We start from the raw sequence: 18,997 nt of genomic DNA, 5'->3' as shown, positions 1-18,997 counted from the left end.
ACCTCTGGGTTATCCGGAACTAAGCCAGTTGCTCTGAAGCTTGATAGGATATTGTCCTTTAAGAAGGCCTGGTCAAATACTAGGGTAAGTGCAGCTAGGAAGGCTTTCTTGTCAATGTGGTTGATATGGCAGTTTGCCAAGACTCAGGTCTCCTCCTTGTACGCACGCTTTAGGGGGGCAAAGCAACCCACATCAAGCGGCTGAAGGATGTGTGAGGTGTGAGGGGGCATACAGAGGGTGATGATATTGTTCTCCTCACAAAGATCCTGGAAGGCGAGTGACTTGTGGCTCTTGTGGCCATCAAGAATCAGTAGTCTGTAACCACCTACTTTCTTAACCTCCGTGTGCTTGATAAAGTGCTGTAGCCAGGCAAGCCCAAGCTCATTTGTTGTCCATCCATTATCACTAATCCCTATTCTCCAATCCTGAGGGTTATGATACCAGGCCTGGTCGTGGTTCTTAGCTTTGAAGATGATGAAGGGTGGGATAACCCACCCTGTGGCGTTGATGGTGGCAATCAACGTCACCCACTCCCTGTTACCAGGCTGAACCCTAAGTGGCTTAAGGCGCCTCTCAGAGGCTGTGACTACCTTCACAGACCCCCCAACGCCTATCTGGAAGCCAGTCTCATCAAAGTTGTACGTGTCTTGATCTAGGATACCATACTTGGCTTTGACGTTGCGTACAAGGTTGAACCAGGGGCTGATAATAGCTGGATTACTGCAGAGGACTCGCTGGTGATCACGGAGTCGAGTCACCTGAGATTTGACCTCAGGCCGGCGTTGGATCAGCCTATAGGCCCAGTTCTCCCCAACCTGGCCACTACTACGCTTAGCTAGTAGCTGGTCAGCCATTCCACGTACGTGGCTAAGCGTAGGGGCAAAGCCTCTAGCGTCAAGCTTCCTTATGTATTGTATAACTGCCTCCTCTTCATGCTTCTGAAGCTTAGATGAGTTAGGGTGGGTATCGCGTCGTGGGGTTCTTCCAGCGCCTTGATGGCTAAGTGTACTTTGAGGAACCCTGTAGATAGCAGCAGCGTGTCGCTGGCTTAGTGACGCGTTAGATTTTATTGCTTGGGTAGCAAGTATAACTCTATCTGCACAGGAAAGTAATTCAAGATCAGGTTGTTGAGCCATTGTAATTAATAGTAGAAAGCGTTGTGGTCTTGGCAGAGTGATTCGCTCGGTGGTGGACCACGTTAATACACTTGTTTATACATTTGCCCTTGATACCACAACAATAAGCAATATAGCAACGCAGGAATAGGGAATAGCAATGCAACTATTAATCCATCTACACTTTAGATTATTGCCTTTGTCTGAATAGTTAGCAGCTGACGCTATTACAATTTAGGGCCCGTATACGTCCCAACAAATCTGTGTAGCTCATGTAAGTACCTCTTAAGTTCCCGCACTGCCAGTCCATCCTCAAGCGACGACAGCTCTTAGTAACAGCAAATATCCAATAATTTGACGTAATAACAGGCTCATCATATCCTCCCAGAGATCCAGATTAGTATGTTTTAAGGGAATCTACCTGCAAGATCAAGAAACCTACCGCCTCAGCTGAAATGCAGCAACAGTTCTTAGTCACAGCCATGCCCAATGGTTCGACGCTGACCTCAGCCTCAGCTGAAATGCAGCAACAGTTCTTAGTCACAGCCATGCCCAATGGTTCGACGCTGACCTCAGCCTCAGCTGAAATGCAACAACAGCTCTTAGTCATAACTAATACCTAATTGTTTGATGCTACCTAGGTATTCCAGTCTCAGCTAGAATTTTAACGAATCTTCGTCCTTAAAGAAGAGCGACAGAGCCGCTTTAGGATTATTTCTTCTTCAGCTTTACACCAACTTAGAGCTGTCCTACTATTTCTCATCAGATTATGGGCATACCACAAGCGCAACTCTATAATCCACTAGATATTGGATCGAAAGACATTCGCCTACTGTCGCTCTCTCCGGGGGCTGATGGTGAAGAACTCATATGCAGCTTATCTCAGTATTCCCTACCAAATGCGCCGACATACGAAGCGTTGTCATACACATGGCAAAATCCAGCTCATCCAATCGACGAGTCCATCAACCTACAGGAATCTAAATTCAATGTCACGTGGAATTTGCATGAAGCACTTTGTCATCTTCGCACCGAAAACACAACACGAACTCTTTGGATAGATGCAATCTGTATCAATCAAGATGATTTGGACGAGCGTGCACAACAGGTACCATTTATGAAGGACATTTACCGCAACGCAGGCCATGTTGTGGTCTGGCTGGGCGGGTCAACTGAGACAAGCGAGATGGGCATGGCTTGGCTAAAAGGGCTTGAGACCTTCTACAAATACTTTTGTCTCAAAGGTTATACCGAGGAGACGAATGAGAAACCCCTGAGGGAGCTTCTCTCTCGCCGTTGGTGGAGCAGAGTCTGGATAATTCAAGAATTTGGGTTTGCAAAGAGTGCATCGTTCGTTTGTGGAACCGAGAGTATCGACGTCAGCCTAGTGGAGGAAAGTCTGCTCAAAGCTTTGCCAATCTTAGAGGAAGAGAGGCAAGGGCAGGCTATGCCAGAATACCTGTCCCGGCTAATATCATTAGTCGGCACGCGTGCCATGATTCGGGATACAGCTCAGGCTACCGGTCTTGAGGGCTGCCCATTCCTCATTATCGCACAGAAACACCTACAAAATGTTCAAGCAGGAGACAATAGAGACAAGGTTTATGCGATACTTGGGCTCAGCGCTGAATTGGGGATTCCAGATGTCAGCATCTCATACGAAAAAAGCGTGGAACCGTACCAGGTGTACGCTCATTTTGTCAAGCGCTGGATCAAGAGATACGCAGACCTTGACATTATTTCACACTGGATTGAACCTCAGGGTCGGATCAATGGACGTGCATCTTGGATCCCTAACTGGACTGGAGAACAGACGGCTCCTAGATGGGATACTGGCACTTCAAATACATGGGGCAGGAATGGAGGGTTTTCGACTTGGACCGTGGGCCAGTACGGAGAAGCTAACTCCGAGAGTTCGTGGTCGAATAGCGGCCACCCAAATTGGAACATCGACGTGGCGAGTGAGATTACGGAACAGCAAGAGAAAGAGTTTATCCGGACCTTTGACTATTGCAAATTTCTGACGTTGGATGGGGCCATCGTTGGAAAGTTATCAAGCACTGAGAACAGAGGGATATCTGCAGACGGCAAAGATAGATACACGACGTACAAAGAGCTTCTTGCTGCCTGGGAGCCGAATGACATCAGGGATGGAACTTATCGTACTGGTGAGGCGAAGGACTCAGTCTTCCTACAAACACTACTTTCTGGTCGTTATATCGACACCAACGTCCTGATGGCGCCCGAGATAGTCTCTGAACTTGTCAATAACTACCGGATCTACATGGGCCGAAATGAAGCGGCTTCAGAAAAGCCACAGGGCTTCTTCGATACGACGCTAAAGATATTATTGGATAGGATCCAGACTAGGAGGCTCGTAATCACGGATTCTGGATTCTATGCTCTTGTTCCGCGAACTGCACAGTCAGGAGACACAATTGTTGCTCTGGTAGGGGGAAACGTACCGTTCGTCCTCCGAAAAGTCGTTCGCAACGCTGGATCTATGTCGAACGAAGACGCACAAGCTCCCAACCAACCATCAGACCTGGCAGATACCGAGCCAGCCAGTACCATTTCTGAAGCGACGACTCTATTGTGTGAAGAACAGTCAACTGATGATCTCTTCTCCGAAATCAACGGGCCTGCTTACGCGGGCACTTCGCGAGGACCTGGATACCCTGTGCTGCGCAATCAAGAGATAGATCCGGCTGGCGTTGACGAGAATGGCGGTGTCGGTGTATGCTCAGAATTCTACTCGCCACAAAAAGTCACTGATGGAAACTTCCAAGATCCGACCTGGGAAATTGTTGGTACTGCGTACGTGCACGGCGTGATGAATGGAGAGCTAAAGGCTGCGTATGAGCAAGGCGAGGCGTCGTTGCAAACGTATATTATCGCCTGATAGTTCCAAGTCCTCTATTCTATATTGCTTTATCACTATGCCTTTCGTACATCAAATTTACTGAACATTCCCTGCCGGTTCACTGTCTTGAAAGATAGATTTAGTGTCGCTTTTCCGGCGGTCCGAGGAGCCTATTTGGTGCGACTCTACACTCAAACACGAATGATTCAGTAATGCAAATAGGACGAGTGTGAAGTAGCTTATCTTATGGATTTTTGGTTTAGGGGCTGTGGAAGAGAGGTAAAGCACAACAGAGGTGTGGCAACTTAGAGAGGTACTTACAGATGGACTGCGCACGAGGATCTACAGCGCACCTGATGTCATGCTCGAACATACGCGTCGAGAGCGAACAGCGGTCATACTCCCTCTTGGTCATGTGCTTCTTGAGATGGTAACAGTATTTCTTCAAGAATCTCTGCCTGCCTTCGCTCTCCTCCAGGAATGGAGAGGTCTCGCGTTCCGCCCGTACCATGCCAGCCCCGACAAAGTCATAAAATGGACCGAGCGTCTTGAGCAGATCTTCGACAGCAGAGCGCAAGGATTGTCCGTCTCGAGAAATTGGATGTTGTTGCCTCTGTTACTGCCGCGATCCGCCGCCCGGCAACGTCCAACGGCTATGGAACTTGTTCCACAATTATCGTTCATCTCTTTCAGGGACATCGCTGAAAGAAACCCATGCTGCAAGAACGCAACGTCGATGGTTGAGCACCGTGTACCATACAATGGCCTGCGGGACTACAATATCAGCTTAGCAAGAGAGGACTTGATGGTTCTAGTGGTCTTTGCGTAGCGACTGCTGCGGTAACGAGGACTCACTTCTTGGTACCATATATCAATCTGTTTCACCTCAGCATCACAGTCAATTTGCCCTTGCAGCATCACCGAGTCGCCCTCGCAGCTGGGCGACGTTGGTTAAACCCAGCTGGTACTGGAATTGGCTTATCGATGCAGGGGTACTGCTCTATATTCATATCCTCGATTCGTGCAAACAATTTAATGCGCCTTGAACAGTCGTACTCAGTGATAGGTTAGAGTCTCGGTATACCTAGACACGGCAAGGTGCATATCTTCTCAAGTCATGGGCCGGGACGGCTTCTCAACTAATCTTCCGTAGAGTAGTGGCGAAGCGGCCACAAACACGTGAAGGTCTGGTTGAACAAAGACAATTTTGGGAAAGGGGTCATGACTCTCGATTGTGTCGACGATCTTGACACATTTGCTGACCAAACAATAGACGGTTGAAAACGAACACTGCTTGAACATTCACCTACTCGGCAGAACAGCTGTATCATTCTCACCACACACGACAGGAAGAATGGAATCCATTTGGTCAAGACAAACCCTACTCTCATTGAAGAGTTCAGCCCTGAAAACTCACGAAAATTGGAACCAAGCGCCATCCTGGGCAAACAGCTTTTCAACATCGATACGAAGGCGACAGAGTTAATCTGGATACTCGAATGTCACCCACTGGCTATAGTTCGGACAGCGTCTCACATCAGCCCGAACCAGAAACCGCTCTCAGAACATGTGGGCCTTTACACGGAAAGCGCTGACATGTAGATTGATCTTCAAGGTACAGCTTTCTCGCAATGACAAGGTACAGCCCTCTCGCAATGACAAGATACAGCCCTCTCGCAATGACAAGGTACAGCGTAGTTGCACCTGTCATTTCCGTTTAGCTGATGACTTTCGAAGCCACACAACGTATAGAAGCACTCGCTGCAGAATTCCTGTTTTTCGGTTGTTGCTTGATGAACATCTATCCCGAGGTGTCAGCATCCAAAAGCCACCGGAGTGAGCGCGGGTACGCCATCAACGCACACGGCGCATCGTGAGCGCACTCCTTAATCACCATGCGAATAGACGGGAAGTCCTTTGATGCGCACAGAGAAGTAGATCAGGCTGGTCGCTACTGGGTCAGTGACAGGAGCAGGAAAGAACCAACCAACTAGACTACCAAGGCTGCTGTCCGTCTTGAGGCAATCGTACCGCAGGTCTCCCATGGCGCAAAGGCCACAGCTTTCATATTGTTGCGTCATCCTCTTCGTATCCTCGAATCAGAGTATCGGACGTGATCTGATCCAAGTGCTGAGCATAGTCTGCATTGCAAAGCTGTGTGGTACCTCAATACCAGGGGCGAATACTCTCATTCGCGAATGATGGCAAGAAATGATGTAAAATCGAAAGATTCTTCGATCAATACCAACAATCGTCATCAGTTCGTTGTTCTCGGCATCCAAATCCAAAAACCGTGCTTATTTCTTTGCAGCCAAGGACTCTCCAATGGCTTCGAATCAGGCACGATTTCGCAGACGGCGTCAGCATCAAAGGGGCGGCCCAGATAATCCGCTTCAGCGGAGAATTGAACACCGGGACGCCCTTGGATTCGTCGGCTGAGCAGTTTGTCGCTCGCAGGGCCGTGGCTTCGGAAGCCCAGATTGCAGTGATTTCGCGCCTTCTGCAAAAGTACACCAAACTTTTGTTGATGTCGCTCTGCGGACTGCATGAAATCGTCTCCGTGGATGTTGTCCCTTTCGTTCCTCCAGACGGTGACGCTGTGCGCCAGAGCTGAAATATAGTCGAATTGGGCAGCGGCTGTGCTGTCCGAAAAGTAGAAGATGCGGTGCATCAAAAGTCCGTGGATGTCATCGCTGATGAGTGGAGTAAGCTACGCTCCATACTCGGGCAACACGCCTGGCACACGGCCGTTGTAGAGATCCAGGGCCAGCATGGTAAGCGCCACGATATCAGCCGCCTCCCAATGGTCTGAGAATGCCGGGTTGAGGAGGGCTGTGCCGCGCGCGTTCAGGATTGAAATCATGATTTTGTTCTGCAGCAGTGGCATCTTGGTACACTCGGTCCCCATGGGAGGAACAATGTCGGAGAAGCGGCGGATATTCATCGTATATCCCGCAAGCATGCCTTCGAACGATGTCGCATCGAGCTTGCCGATAAGGAAGTCGTGGTAATGGACATGGAACCAGACCACCAATTTGTCAAGCATGCTATCAAGTCTCAGCGGAAGCCCAGCGACCGAAGAACCGAGCGTCTCGACTTACTTATCGACGCGTGCTACAAACGCCCCGCCAGTCATGAGATTGCCGACCCCATACAGCGTGTGGAGTATCTCCGCAAACATGTCCATCTGCTCTGGAAAAATCCCTTTGTCGAGCTGCAGTATTCTCCGATGCGCGTGCATGACGTCGTACAGGATATCACCATTCGATTGGACGGCCTCGGAGAACCCTTCCGTTATCTGGTACTGGTGTCCGAAATACTCCAGAATGGGGCCCCGGGCGTGCATCTTTTCCTCTTCGACCGTGGCCTCGGATAGCACAAGCGGAACCGAGGACAAAGGCGATTGCGGCGCCTGATCCGTATCGTCGCCCATGGTGAGTGTTGTGGATGTAGGGCTGTTTAGCTATGGATGAGTTCGATGTGTGAGATGAGGCTGTTGTGGTGAGGCGGAGGGAGGGCAAAACAGTGGCTAGTGGTAAATCAATTGAGGCGGTAAATCAATTGAGGCGGCAAATCAATTGAGGCGGCAAGTCAATTGAGGCAGTCACAGCACGCAGACCTCACGTCACAAAGCACACGACCAACACACGAAGAAGCCAACATCAAAGACAAGAATCTGATGAGAAAGGCCAGCCAACATCAAAGACAAGAATCTGATGAGAAAGGCCAGCCAACATCAAAGACAAGAATCTGATGAGAAAAGCCAGCCAGCATCAAAGACAAGAATCTGATGAGAAAAGCCAACCAACGCATCGTACATACATGACCAAACACCCAAACACCACGCTATGCAAATCCGCATCAAGCCACCTAAACATCCCTCAAACTGCCCTCAACAGGCCGCCTCGCAACCCCCGCATACTGCTGTCCCTGCGGCGCACCCTGCGGCTGAAATGCCTGGTACGACTGCTGCCCCGGATACGCACCGGGCGTGGCGGTCGCGCTCCTGTCGGGCACGGGGTCGTAGGCTGCGTTTCCGGCGCCAGCGGCGCGGCCGTAGCCGGGCGTGTTGCTCCGGGGTTGGTCGTACGGCTGCACTGGCGCGGGGGCGTAGGCGTACGGGTTCGGGAGCGCAGTTGTGTGGTAGCTCGGAGGCGCAGGGGAGTTGTAGCGCTCCGAGGGCGCGGTGTAGGGGGATTGCTGGGCGGGGATGGTGTAGGGCTGCGTGTAGGGTTGAGTGTAGGGTTGGTCGTAAGCTTGGCTGTGAGGCTGGTCGTAAGCTTGGCTGTGAGGCTGGTCGTAAGCTTGGCTGTGAGGCTGGTCGTAAGGCTGGCTGTGAGGCTGGTTGTAAGGCTGGCTGTGAGGCTGGTTGTAAGGCTGGTCCTGCACGGGGGAGCGGCGGTCGTAGGGGCTCGAGACCTGGCTGTACTCGCTGTAGGAATGCGCTGGTGAGGGGCCGCGGGGGGTCTTGTCCTGTGCATAGCCAGCGGCGGCATTCGCGCCGTATGCTTGCGACGAGGCCTGGCTCTGCGCTGGCGAGCCTCTGCGGTCGTACTGGTTCTGGTAGGTCGCTGGAAAGCCGCGTCCGTCTGTGCCCTGCGCGGGCGAGATTGGACTCCTTCCTGGGCCGGGTGATGATCGCATTCCTGCTCCCGCTGCGCCTGCGGCTGCGCCTGCTACGGATGTGTTCGGCACGCTGCCGCTGTAGTTGAGCCTGTCCATCTCGACATCGCCCCGCTTTTCTGGCACAGCTTCGTCCTCGACTTCGACGTGCCTGCTGCGCGCATCGTTCCAGCTGGGCATGGCGGGTAGCGCGTCCTCGTTCGCGGGCTTGCCGTGTGCGTCAAAGGTCGCATACTGGGCCTGCTCGGGCGATGCCGGGCGAACGAACTTTGGGTTGACTTGCGGATTGAAGTGAGGGTTGCTGGGCTGGCGAGCCAGCACGGGCGTGGCATGCGACTGGTACTGCGTGTTGAGCTGCGGCGGCGGCGGCGGCGGAGGCGCGAACGAGCGGGCTTCCGCGTATGGGTTCGGCGAGGCGTACGGCTGCTGGGGATGTGGCTGTGGTGGCGGGTAGCTTTGGGTGTCGCTCTTCATGCGCTTGTGGCCCGAGTCACTGCTCCCACAGCAGCAGGTGCAGCACTTGCAGCAGCAGATGGCGCACTCGGCACCGCAGCAGATGCAGCGCGCGATGCAGAAGACTACGCTAAAGGCGATGATGCCGCCCACGACAATGGCGACTATGACTGGCCATCTACACGGCGTAAGCGACTGGACGGCAGGCGGGACAGCTCCTGACTGACTTGCAGTAGTCCTTGGCCATGCAGTTGTCCCACGATGACAGCGTCTGCTTTGCGTCTGCGAACGGGTCGCGGGGCGCGAGGGTGAAGCCGGGCTGCATGGTGTGCAACGGCCGTGTTGGTGTGCAACGGCCGTGTTGGTGTGCAACGGCCGTGTTGGTTTGTATACTTGGTACGGAGCCAGCCCGCGGTTCGTCGAGGCCGTTGTGCTTGACGTGCTGGATCCAGGGCAAGTGTGTTCAGTTCATTGTGGCACCATGAGGTCAGTCTGTAAACGGCGAAACGTGAAACGAGGGTGGGAAGTCGTGCAGCCGGGGGGCGCCCCTCGAATTGAACAGCCTCGAATGGAGCAGCCCCGAGTTGAACAGCCTCGAATTGAACGGCGCGGCGGCGGACCTGAATGACGGGCGAAAGCAAGGATCACGTTGATCAAGATCAAACGCGTGCCGCACCACCGAGCACGGGCTGGGTTGAAGACGCCAGGGGCTGTCCGGCCCAGATGGTTGGTCGTTCGGTCAAGGCCGCCGAGGAATGTTGCGTGGCGCGAGGCGCAGCACTGGCGGGAGCATGTCGCGCGAACACGATGCCCGACGAGATTCCTGCGAGGCTACGCGTACTCGCATAGACGAGCGCCGCACATTGTCCAAGGCAGAATCAGGGGTAAGGCGGCCGACGCCCGCGGAGCCACATTCCAGCCTTGCCGTGCGCCAGGTAGATGACGAACACCATACCTTCCATCCTGACGTGACGCGCCAGCATTCGAGTGCATATCTCGGGCGCGCGGTGCCGGCGCGAGGACATTGATATGGTAGCACGCGCTCGATTGCAGGAATTGCGCGAGTCAGGCAAGCTGTCTATGCTCGGTCGCTGCGCTACGCTACAATACAAAGTACACCATCCAGGTCGCTTTGCTCCCACACTCTGTAAACAAGAAAAACTCTGTAAACAAGAAAAACTCTGTAAACAAGAAACACTCTGTATACAAGAAAAACTCTGTAGGCAAGAATAACTCTGTATGCAAGAATAACTCTGTAAACAAGAAAAACTCTGTAAACAAGAAAAACTCTGTAGACAAGAAAAACTCTGTAAACAAGAAAAACTCTGTAGACAAGAAAAACTCTGTATACAAGAGAAACACCGCAACGCCAGCGACGGTCATGTGTGGTATCATGTAAAATCCAATGCGAGAAACAAGCCGTGCCATGCAAAGCAGCGAGGAGGAGCAGGCGTACCACCCCCCTCGACCATGTCTGAAATCAAACGTGGTGTAAAGTGTGCCGTGTGATGCCACACGCAGCAAGCGTCGCTACCGCTTCTCCAGCCACTTCGCAAAGCGGCCCTTCTCGTTTGCGCCCGTGGCCTCCAGATACGTGCTGCGCTCGTAAAGTTCCTAGCTCCGTTAGCCGCGCCCCGTGCCGTCAAAGACAAGCAGACTTACATCGTCGTCCTTTGAGATCTTGACATCCAGGATCAGACTGCGGACTTCCTCGCACTTTTGCCACGCCGGGTACGGCGTCCCCTGCGCGCGCTGTATGCCCACAATGACATCGCCCATGATGTCAAACTTGCGCCAGTTGATGCGCTCTTTGCCCACGACGCCGCCGGGGGGCGCTTCTTTGCCGTCGCGACTGCCCGTTGCGCCGGCAAAGACGCTGGTGCCCGGGTGCGGGCTGAAGCTGGGCGCTGTCGGCCTTGTCCCGACAAAGGTCGCGCTGCCTTCTGACGCGGAGACGAGGTCGCGGCGGTAGAGGGGGAGGTAGGGTATGCGTTCGCCCGAGCTGTTCTCCCACGCCAGACGGTACGCAAAGTGGCTCTTCTGGGTGCCCATGAGGATGTCGAGTTTGAGGAAGTCGTGGTTGACGGCCTGCGGGACGAGATCTCTCGTGGCAATCAGGCGGTGCACGGCGGTGCTCTTGACGCCTGCGATGACGGCGCCGAGGGAGTTGTAGTTGTTCAGCTTGCGCACCTGCCGCGCGACGCGCATCCATTTTTCGAGCATGAGCGCACGGTGCTTGGGCTTGTCGCGGAGGAGGATGTAGTTCCCGACGACAAACGCAATGTGGTTGAAATGCGCAGCCATGCGCGTCACATTCTCAAGCTGCCTGCATTGCTTCTTCGCCTCGGCCGAGAGGGAGACGTGGCGGACGAGATCGCGGGGGCGCACCGACGAGAACATGATCCAATCCATGCGGGTCAGTTCTTTGGCAATGACGCTGTCGTCGCAGGCCATGAGCTGGTGCCATTGGCTCTTGGAGAGCGGTCTGAGGGGGTTCGGCTCCAGTTGGCGGGCCAGTCTTTCGTTTCGCTCGACGTGGGTGACGAGCGTCAACGAGGAGCCCAGGGAGCCGCTCGTGGACTTTGACCCGCCGGTCATGCTGCTGCGGGCGACCGACAGTCTGTCTGAGCCCACCGACATGTGTCCCAGGGCCGTCGTGAACGCGTCGTCTTCGTCGTCTTCGTCTAGTGCGGTCTTGTAGAAAGCCGGCAGCTGGTCGTTCTGAGCCCGCTGACGGTCGCTGCACGCCCAGTCCGTGTCGTCGTCTTCGGCGACCATGTCCAGATCGCACATGATCTCCATGGCCGCGACCGAAAACTCGCGATTCGACGACAGTGTCGATGCAAACTTGCGCACGAGCTTGCGGGTCGTGGGGTGGGCAAAGTCGCCGGGATAGTAGGCCACCCATTGATGCAGCACGGCCAGGTATCGCAGCTGCGCAATCACGCGGATCATGGGCAGGTCCTGGTTCTTGACCAGGCCCTCGAAGCGCTTCAGGATTGCTTCGAGCAGCTGGCTCGGCGTGCTGAACCGCCGATACAGGGCAAGAAACACCGCGACGAACCTGGTGTCGTTCTTGGACATGGGCTGCGCCAGCAGGCGGTCGACGAGCTGGTCAAACGTGTATCCGTTCTCGTCGGACGGCTGCATCGTCATGATGCTGCGCGCCGTGTCCGAGCCGTCGCCCGAGTCTTCCGAGTCGTAGCCGGGGGACTCGTCGTGGAAGAAGGTCTTGTCGACATCGCTCGGCTTGTAGCGGTGGCTGCGTCCGGCCAGCGATCCCTTGCGCGAGTAGTGCGAGGACATTTCGGAGCTCGCGCGCTCGTGCTTCTTGGGCCAGGCGTCCTTTTGCGTCATCGACAGAACGGCCGACGAGTTGGCCCGCCGCCGGGACGACGCCTGCGAGCGGGGACGGCGGTCCGAGATGGCCGCGCGGATGACCACGGACAGACACGAGCGGTGCGTCTCGGGCGCCGACTCGGAGGTGCTGAAGACGCTGACGTCACCGAGAAACGACTTGGCCTTTTGCTCCACCACGGCGGGGTCGACTTCGCGGTGGGCCGGGTGCTGGTCGCACTTGCAGGCGACGAGGACGAACGGCAGACGTGACTTGGCGAAGCTGCCCAGGAGCTCCGGCACGCGAGCCAGGCTGCCCTGGCTGGTGACGTCGTACAGAGTGATGGCGCCGTCGATGCGGGGGGTGGCCATGTCGTGCGTCGTGTCGGGCCACTGGACGCGGTGGCGGTCGCCGATGCGCACGTCGTTGGTGGACATTTCGAGGAAGCGCACCAGGTACGGCGTGCCGTCAATCGTCCAGCGACGGCTGCACTGTGCGGCGGCCGTCGCGTCGGGCAGGTCCAGCGCGCGGCGGATAAAGGTCGACTTTCCTGCGCCGCGCGCGCCCAGCACCGCAAATGTGAGGTCCGACAGCACAGGCGCGTCGTCGCTGCTGGCCGAGCCCGCGCCGTCGCCGTCGCCGTCGCCGCCCGCGCGCTGCTGGCGGCGCGTGGGGCTCAGCGGGCCCTCGGTGTCGGACGTGTCGCTCTCGGCGGGCTCTTCGGCGGCACCGGCGACGGCCGGGGGGAAGTGATAGCGCTGGAAGAAGCTGTCGTTGGCGATCTCGTCGCCGTCGCCGGGCGTCTCGTCGGCTGTGTCTTCGGTTGTGTCGGTTGTGTCGTCGGCGGGCCACAGGGGCGCCGAGTGCGCACGCGACTTGAGCCCCGGACGCGCCAGCTGCATCGACTGCGCGCTGCGTGCCTTCTCTGCGCGGCTGGCCATGGCTCAGACGTCAGACGTCAGACGTCAGACTTCAGACGTCAGACCTCAGACCTCAGACTTCAGACCTCAGACTTCAGACTTCAGACTTCAGACTTCAGACTTCAGACTTCAGACTTCAGACCTCAGACCTCAGACCTCAGACCCCAGACCCCAGACGTCAGACCCCAGACTTCAGGCCTCAGGCTTCAGCGTGTGCGACGGCGAGTGACGGCCCCCCAAGCAGCGTGGCAGGCGCTCGGCTGCCAGACATTGGGCGGTGCGCGGCGCGTCTCAGGGGCGGGGAGCGCGCGGAGCGAGCGTGGCAGCAGGGGCGGGGAGGGTGTCGACGTGTGTCGCGCGTGGAGAGCAGCGGTGTTGTTGCCGTCTTGTCAGCCCATCGCCGTCGACGACCTGTCGCGGGGCGGCGCTAGCAATAGCTAGCACAAAGTCAATGCACTTCCACTTCCCGCATGCCTGTGCACCCTGTGGGGCGGTTGTAGTGCTTCCTCGACTTTGGACTTGTCCAGAATCACCACCACTGACCATCAGCATGACACCACTGACCATTAGCATGACCCCACTGACCATTAGCATGACCACCACTGACCATCAGCATGACCACCACTGACCATCAGCATGACCACCACTGACCATCTGGATCAAAATCACAAGCCGACTCGGCGCAGTCACATGCGAGCACAGCAGGAGAGTGGACGGCGTCGTACACAAACTTCGATTCGGCCCGACCCCCTCAGACACCTGCCGCTGCACTGCCTGGTCTGCTGCTGTCCGGGGATAGTGTCAATGTCCAACAAAGGATGGTCTGTCATGTTGAGAGATGGTCTGTCATGTTAAGAGATGGTCTGTCATGTTGAGAGATGGTCTGTCACGTCCAGAGATGGTCTGTCATGTCCAGAGATGGTGTAACCACGTGGCTCAGATCACATGATATTCTATTGTAGCAGGCACTGCCCGGTGGGCAAGTGCACTTACCTGAGAGCTGAGAGCTTGAACAACACAACATCACACAACACAACAACAGATAGCAATACACTTGTTGATCACAGTCTCCGACCAACACTGCTCACGCAGTTACAGATGGTCTGTCACTGTTGAGAGATAGTCTGTCTGTAACAGTTGAGAGGAGAAGGAGATCACGTGTTGTTGGCAGTGTTCTGGTGCTGCTTCCTCATGTTGAGTACCTCTTACCTCAGCTGCATCACAAACACGTCATCAAAACAGACTCCGCAGCGAGCCTTGGAGAGAAAAGATACAAGCAGAACAACACAGAGAACAACACAATACACTCGTTATATACATTTGCCCTTGATACCGCAACGCTGTCACTGTCAAGAGATGGTCTCACTGTTAAGGGGTAGTCTGTCACGTCTAGAGATGGTCTGTCACGTCCAAAGATGGTCTGTCACTGTTAAAGGATAGTCTGTAGTGACACTGTTAAGAGATGGTCTGTCACTGTTAAGAGATAATCTGTCATGTCTAGAGATAGTCTGTCACTGTTAAGGGGTAGTCTGTCACGTCTAGAGATAGTCTGTTATGTTGAGAGACAGTCTGTCACGTCTAGAGATGGTCTGTCACTGTTAAGCGATGGTCTGTCACTGTTAAGCGATGGTCTGTCACTGTTAAGTGATGGTCTGTCATGTCTAGAGATGGTCTGTCACGTCCAGAGATAGTCTGTCACGTCCAGAGATGGTCTGTCATGTCCAGAGATGGTCTGTCTACAGCCTGGCGACGCCATGTATCATCCTGAGATCGTCCCTCGTCACCTCGCCAAGACTCCTGCGACCAAGATTGGCCAGGCTCGAGTCGGTGTCCGCCAGCAGACAGCTCAAGACATGTCTCACTCCCTCCTCACCTCCCATAGCCAGTCCGTACACATACGGCCTGCCTACCAAAACTGCCTTGGCACCTAGCGCGACCGCCTTGAGCACGTCTGAGCCTGTCCGGATGCCGCTGTCGAAGAGCACCGTCAGCCCAGAGTCCTTGACCTTCTCGTCCGCGCCAATCTCAGCCAGTGCGTCGAGAGAAGCAATAGCACCATCAAGCTGCCGCCCACCATGGTTGGAAACAATGATGCCGTCCATGCCATGTGAGATGGCACGATGAGCGTCTTCCACCGTCTGAATACCCTGCAACATGTCAACGCTGAGAATCCTGCAACTTCGGCGCCGCTGCTTACCTTCAACACAATTGGTCCACTCCACAGCCGTCGCAGAGTCTGCAGGTCGTTCCAATCCCTGTAGTTCCCGGACGCTACCAAGCTGGTGAAGAACAAGGCCTTCGGGATGATGCTGAGATGGCTGAGCACCCTCGCTGCACCAAACACACTGCCCGGACGTCTGACAACCGACCACAGCTCAGCCAGCTTCTGCCCGCCAGTCCTAGTGTCTTCAGCCTGCTGCTTCTCCCACAACCGCTGGAACACTGGGTCTGAAAAGCCAACCTGACACCCCTGGCCCCAGATGAACGGTAGGTACGACTCATCGAGATCGTTGGGCCGCCAGCCAATCTGGAATGTATCGAGCGTGACAACCAGCACACTGAAGCCATTGGCCTTGGCGCGACTGAGAAGCGAGGCAGTGAACTCGTCGGCCTGCGGCTTCGGCCAGTACAGCTGGTACCAGCGGTCACCGTCCCCGTTCGCTTTGGCGACCTGCTCAATGCTGCGCGTCGCTGCTGTCGAAAGAATCATGGGTACCTGCGCTGCTCTCGCTGCTCTTGCCGTTGCTTCTTCAGCGTCTGCATGCACAATCTCCTGCACGCCGATCGGCGCAATCAGGATGGGGCTCTTGTACGTCTTGCCAAAGAGCTCGGTCGACATGTTGCGCCGCGTGGCCTGGACCAGCATGCTCGGCCGCAGTCGATAGCGCTCGAATGCTGAGCGATTGGCTGCGTGCGTGCTCTCACTGCTGGCTGCGCCGGAGACGTAGAGGAAGTTTGGCAGGGGAATCGCCTCGCGGGCTGCTGCCTCCCATTCGTGCGGCTTGGTCGAGTACTTTGGCTTGCGCAGGGAGGCGTAGATTTCTCTTTGGAACGCGACGTAAGATTCAGGATCTGGTTCGTAGTACTGCGTCGTCGAGACGTCCAGGCTGGACTTGTTGGCCATAATGTCTATCGTTGAGTACAGTGATCTGTGGCCGTGATCGACTGCTTCAATACCAGCTCTTCAATCCGTCGCGCAGTCCGTTGTTTGGCGATTGGTGCGTGTTTCAAATGTCGCGGAATGGAAAGTGCACCAGCTGATCGATGAGTTGTTTGCTTCTCCGGTCTGGTGGCGTAGGGCTGTCGTCGAGTCGTGAAAGGCGGAGGTGGAGACAAGCCGAGGCTCATCATTCGGAACCAGTCGTCGATCTTGCCGCTTGACGCGAACCACAAACGCGCTCGATCTACGGGCCCTGCATCGATGGCGTTCCTACGATGCATCATGTCCCGGGGTCTTCGTTGTGTACCGGCATTGACACTATCATGCTCACAATGGTCGTAACCCACTTGGCATCACTTTGGTGACGAGGGCGCGTTCGGAGTAGCAGGCTTCACCGCCTTTTGTTTTACAGTACTCTCAAACACGCGTCAATCATGCACTTCAAAGATGCCGTTGCTCTCGACAGAGGCGTTCAATTAGCAGCTCCGTGGCACAGTAGAGATGAATGCAGCATTAACGCGCGCGCTGCTTGTCCTCGGCGCTGCAGCGACCCTGCTTTCCCTGTATTGGGGCTATACCTCGCGATGCCCCACAACATGTTCTGCAGATGCACAGCGAGGCCACACCGGGTACTTCGAGTACGAATGTGCCGGCAAACCTCACCACTCGAGTTGGAGCAGTTGGTGGCATCCGCAGCGCAACGATGGTAATCCTTCTGAGCGAGGCCAGGGTGCAGGCGCAACAACTAACGACTGGAATATACTCTACCATCTCGGAGGCAACGGACCTTGGGTCGAAAAAGTCATCGATGTCGTCGACACTGGTATCGCTGTGCCCGATGGCTGTCAGGTCGAGCAGATACACATGATGGCTCGACACGCCGAGCGCTACCCCACCAAGACAGCCGGCCGGAACCAAAGAGCAGTCGTTGAGAAGATGAGGAGAAGCGGCATCCAATTCACTGGTAGTCTGGCATTTTTCAACAACTGGGAACTATTCTGGACAGACGATGCCAATCTTGAGCAGCTCACCAGCACCGGCCCCTTCAGCGGACGCCTCGGCTCCTTCACAACAGGCGTCCGTCTACGGACCCGATACCACCATCTCTTTGAACAAGCTCTCACGCGGAACGGCACAACATACTGGGCCAGCGGCTCAAAGCGCGTCATCGAAACCGCCCGCCACTTTGCCCTCGGTTTCTTCGGCCTCGACGCACACACGCAGCTCAAAGTCATCTCGGAGACGAAGCACCATGGCGCAGACACACTGACACCCGGCCGCACGTGTCACGCCAATCAAAACGACGCCCAGGAGGGAAAAGCCAAAGGCTACCGTCTGATGGGCGAGTACCGCACCACATATCTGCCCGCCATCGCCGCTCGGCTGTCCGCGCAGGCCGGCCTCGACTTCACCCCGCAGGACATCTTCTCCATGCAAGAAATGTGCGGCTTCGAGACGACCGTCCGCGGCCGCAGCGATTGGTGCAATGTCTTCACGCAAGACGAGTTCCTCGCCTTCGAGTACGCGCGCGACATCCTGCACTTCTACCGCGCTGGGCCGGGTCAGAGGTACGCCGCGGCCATGGGCTGGCTGTGGCTCAACGCGACGACCAACTTGATGCTCGAGGGTCCGGGAGCAGGGCCGCTCTTCTTCAGCTTGTAAGTATTGTCCTCCAGCTTGAAGAAAGGGGGTGAATGACTGACCAGACGCAGTGTTCACGACGGCGATATCGCGCCGATGATCACTGCTCTCGACGTGATCAACGACGAGCAGCATTTGCCGACTACGCACATCGACCATGGCCGCAAGTGGCGCAAGTCTCAGGTCTCGCCCATGGGGGGGCGGATCATCTTCGAGCTGCTGGCGTGTGATGCGAGTAGCGGTGCCTCTGACGGGCGATATGTCCGCGTCAATATCAACGACGGCATCACGGCGCTTCCTGACTGCCAGAGCGGACCGGGAAAGAGCTGTGCGCTGGAAGACTTTGCTGCGAGGACGAAGAGGAGAGGCGAGGAAGCGGGTGATTTCGCAGAGTTGTGTGGACTCGATGAGGGTGCCGCGGATCGAATTGCCTTCTTACACCAGTAAGATTGCGGCGATTGTTGACAAGTGCCTAGCACCTCATGTTGCTGCATATGCAATCTTGAGCATCCGTAGCTCACTTTGACAAAGAGCCAGATGTCAGGAGGAGCTTAGATACACTGTGGCGCCTAGACAAGCAGGGTGCACAGCACTGAAGCACTGCCTTAAGTTGCTGCGCGTGTGAGCTTTTGTTTTGCTCACATTAATCTTTGTCTCTTGCTAGTGCGCGCGTCCTCATTACTTTCCGGTCCCTCGGAACGAGTTAAGTTTCTGGCCTGCTCCTGCAACGCAAGCATTTGGCGATAGTGTTGGTGACAAGCGCGGGTCGTCGGGTGGTTTTCTCCAAGAACAGCGTCGTATCCAGCGCATGCTTGCTTGTACAGATTGCTGGAGTCATCGTAGCGAAGCATCTGTGCAAGAACGTGAGCAAAGCTATACATGCTT

The 18,997-nt window shown here is 55.4% G+C and overlaps 6 protein-coding genes across 6 annotated transcripts; 2 read left to right on the top strand and 4 right to left on the bottom strand.

The window, feature by feature from the left end:
• Positions 1-1,884: 1,884 nt before the first annotated feature.
• M421DRAFT_61101 (HET-domain-containing protein) lies at positions 1,885-2,280 on the top strand (the record flags this gene model as incomplete). The annotated part of the gene is made up of 1 exon (XM_033595845.1): positions 1,885-2,280. A coding segment is annotated over one exon (396 nt), but the record flags the coding sequence as incomplete, so codon positions are not given.
• A 3,955-nt stretch (positions 2,281-6,235) lies between these two features.
• Positions 6,236-7,411, bottom strand: M421DRAFT_4628 (uncharacterized protein; the record flags this gene model as incomplete). The annotated part of the gene is made up of 3 exons (XM_033594691.1): positions 6,236-6,671; positions 6,702-7,025; positions 7,080-7,411. The coding sequence occupies 3 exons, from the start codon at positions 7,409-7,411 to the stop codon at positions 6,236-6,238; spliced, it is 1,092 nt and encodes a 363-aa protein (XP_033449743.1).
• Positions 7,412-7,848: 437 nt separating this feature from the next.
• M421DRAFT_100583 (uncharacterized protein) lies at positions 7,849-9,379 on the bottom strand (the record flags this gene model as incomplete). The annotated part of the gene is made up of 2 exons (XM_033586541.1): positions 7,849-9,232; positions 9,282-9,379. 2 exons carry the CDS (start codon positions 9,377-9,379, stop codon positions 7,849-7,851), a joined length of 1,482 nt encoding a protein of 493 aa, XP_033449742.1.
• Positions 9,380-10,333: 954 nt separating this feature from the next.
• On the bottom strand, positions 10,334-13,702 carry M421DRAFT_139670 (rap guanine nucleotide exchange factor 4). The gene is made up of 3 exons (XM_033587463.1): positions 13,496-13,702; positions 10,717-13,417; positions 10,334-10,668 (listed from the first exon to the last, which is right to left on the bottom strand). The coding sequence occupies exons 2-3, from the start codon at positions 13,330-13,332 to the stop codon at positions 10,585-10,587; spliced, it is 2,700 nt and encodes an 899-aa protein (XP_033449741.1). The 5' UTR covers positions 13,333-13,417; positions 13,496-13,702; the 3' UTR covers positions 10,334-10,584.
• Positions 13,703-14,902: 1,200 nt separating this feature from the next.
• M421DRAFT_420012 (FMN-dependent alpha-hydroxy acid dehydrogenase) lies at positions 14,903-16,622 on the bottom strand. The gene is made up of 2 exons (XM_033592330.1): positions 15,509-16,622; positions 14,903-15,458 (listed from the first exon to the last, which is right to left on the bottom strand). The coding sequence occupies exons 1-2, from the start codon at positions 16,433-16,435 to the stop codon at positions 15,048-15,050; spliced, it is 1,338 nt and encodes a 445-aa protein (XP_033449740.1). The 5' UTR covers positions 16,436-16,622; the 3' UTR covers positions 14,903-15,047.
• Positions 16,623-16,951: 329 nt separating this feature from the next.
• Positions 16,952-18,997, top strand: M421DRAFT_420011 (phosphoglycerate mutase-like protein). Its single transcript, XM_033592329.1, has 2 exons — positions 16,952-18,129; positions 18,184-18,997. The coding sequence occupies exons 1-2, from the start codon at positions 16,973-16,975 to the stop codon at positions 18,557-18,559; spliced, it is 1,533 nt and encodes a 510-aa protein (XP_033449739.1). The 5' UTR covers positions 16,952-16,972; the 3' UTR covers positions 18,560-18,997.

The sequence above is a fragment of the Didymella exigua genome (genome assembly GCF_010094145.1).
Source record: "Didymella exigua CBS 183.55 unplaced genomic scaffold M421scaffold_11, whole genome shotgun sequence".
NCBI classification, from domain to species: domain Eukaryota; kingdom Fungi; phylum Ascomycota; class Dothideomycetes; order Pleosporales; family Didymellaceae; genus Didymella; species Didymella exigua.
The sequence above is the reverse complement of the archived record's forward strand: the minus strand, read 5'-3'. Positions and strand labels throughout refer to the sequence as shown.

Coding starts and splice junctions, on each gene's coding strand:
- M421DRAFT_420012 (XM_033592330.1), bottom strand. CDS start 16,435: ATGGCCAACAAGTCCAGCCTGGACGTCTCGACGACGCAGTACTACGAA. Junction 15,459..15,508: donor GTGGACCAATTGTGTTGAAG/GTAAGCAGCGGC, acceptor GACATGTTGCAG/GGTATTCAGACGGTGGAAGA.
- M421DRAFT_420011 (XM_033592329.1), top strand. CDS start 16,973: ATGAATGCAGCATTAACGCGCGCGCTGCTTGTCCTCGGCGCTGCAGCG. Junction 18,130..18,183: donor GGGCCGCTCTTCTTCAGCTT/GTAAGTATTGTC, acceptor GACCAGACGCAG/TGTTCACGACGGCGATATCG.
- M421DRAFT_139670 (XM_033587463.1), bottom strand. CDS start 13,332: ATGGCCAGCCGCGCAGAGAAGGCACGCAGCGCGCAGTCGATGCAGCTG. Junction 10,669..10,716: donor AGATCTCAAAGGACGACGAT/GTAAGTCTGCTT, acceptor TAACGGAGCTAG/GAACTTTACGAGCGCAGCAC.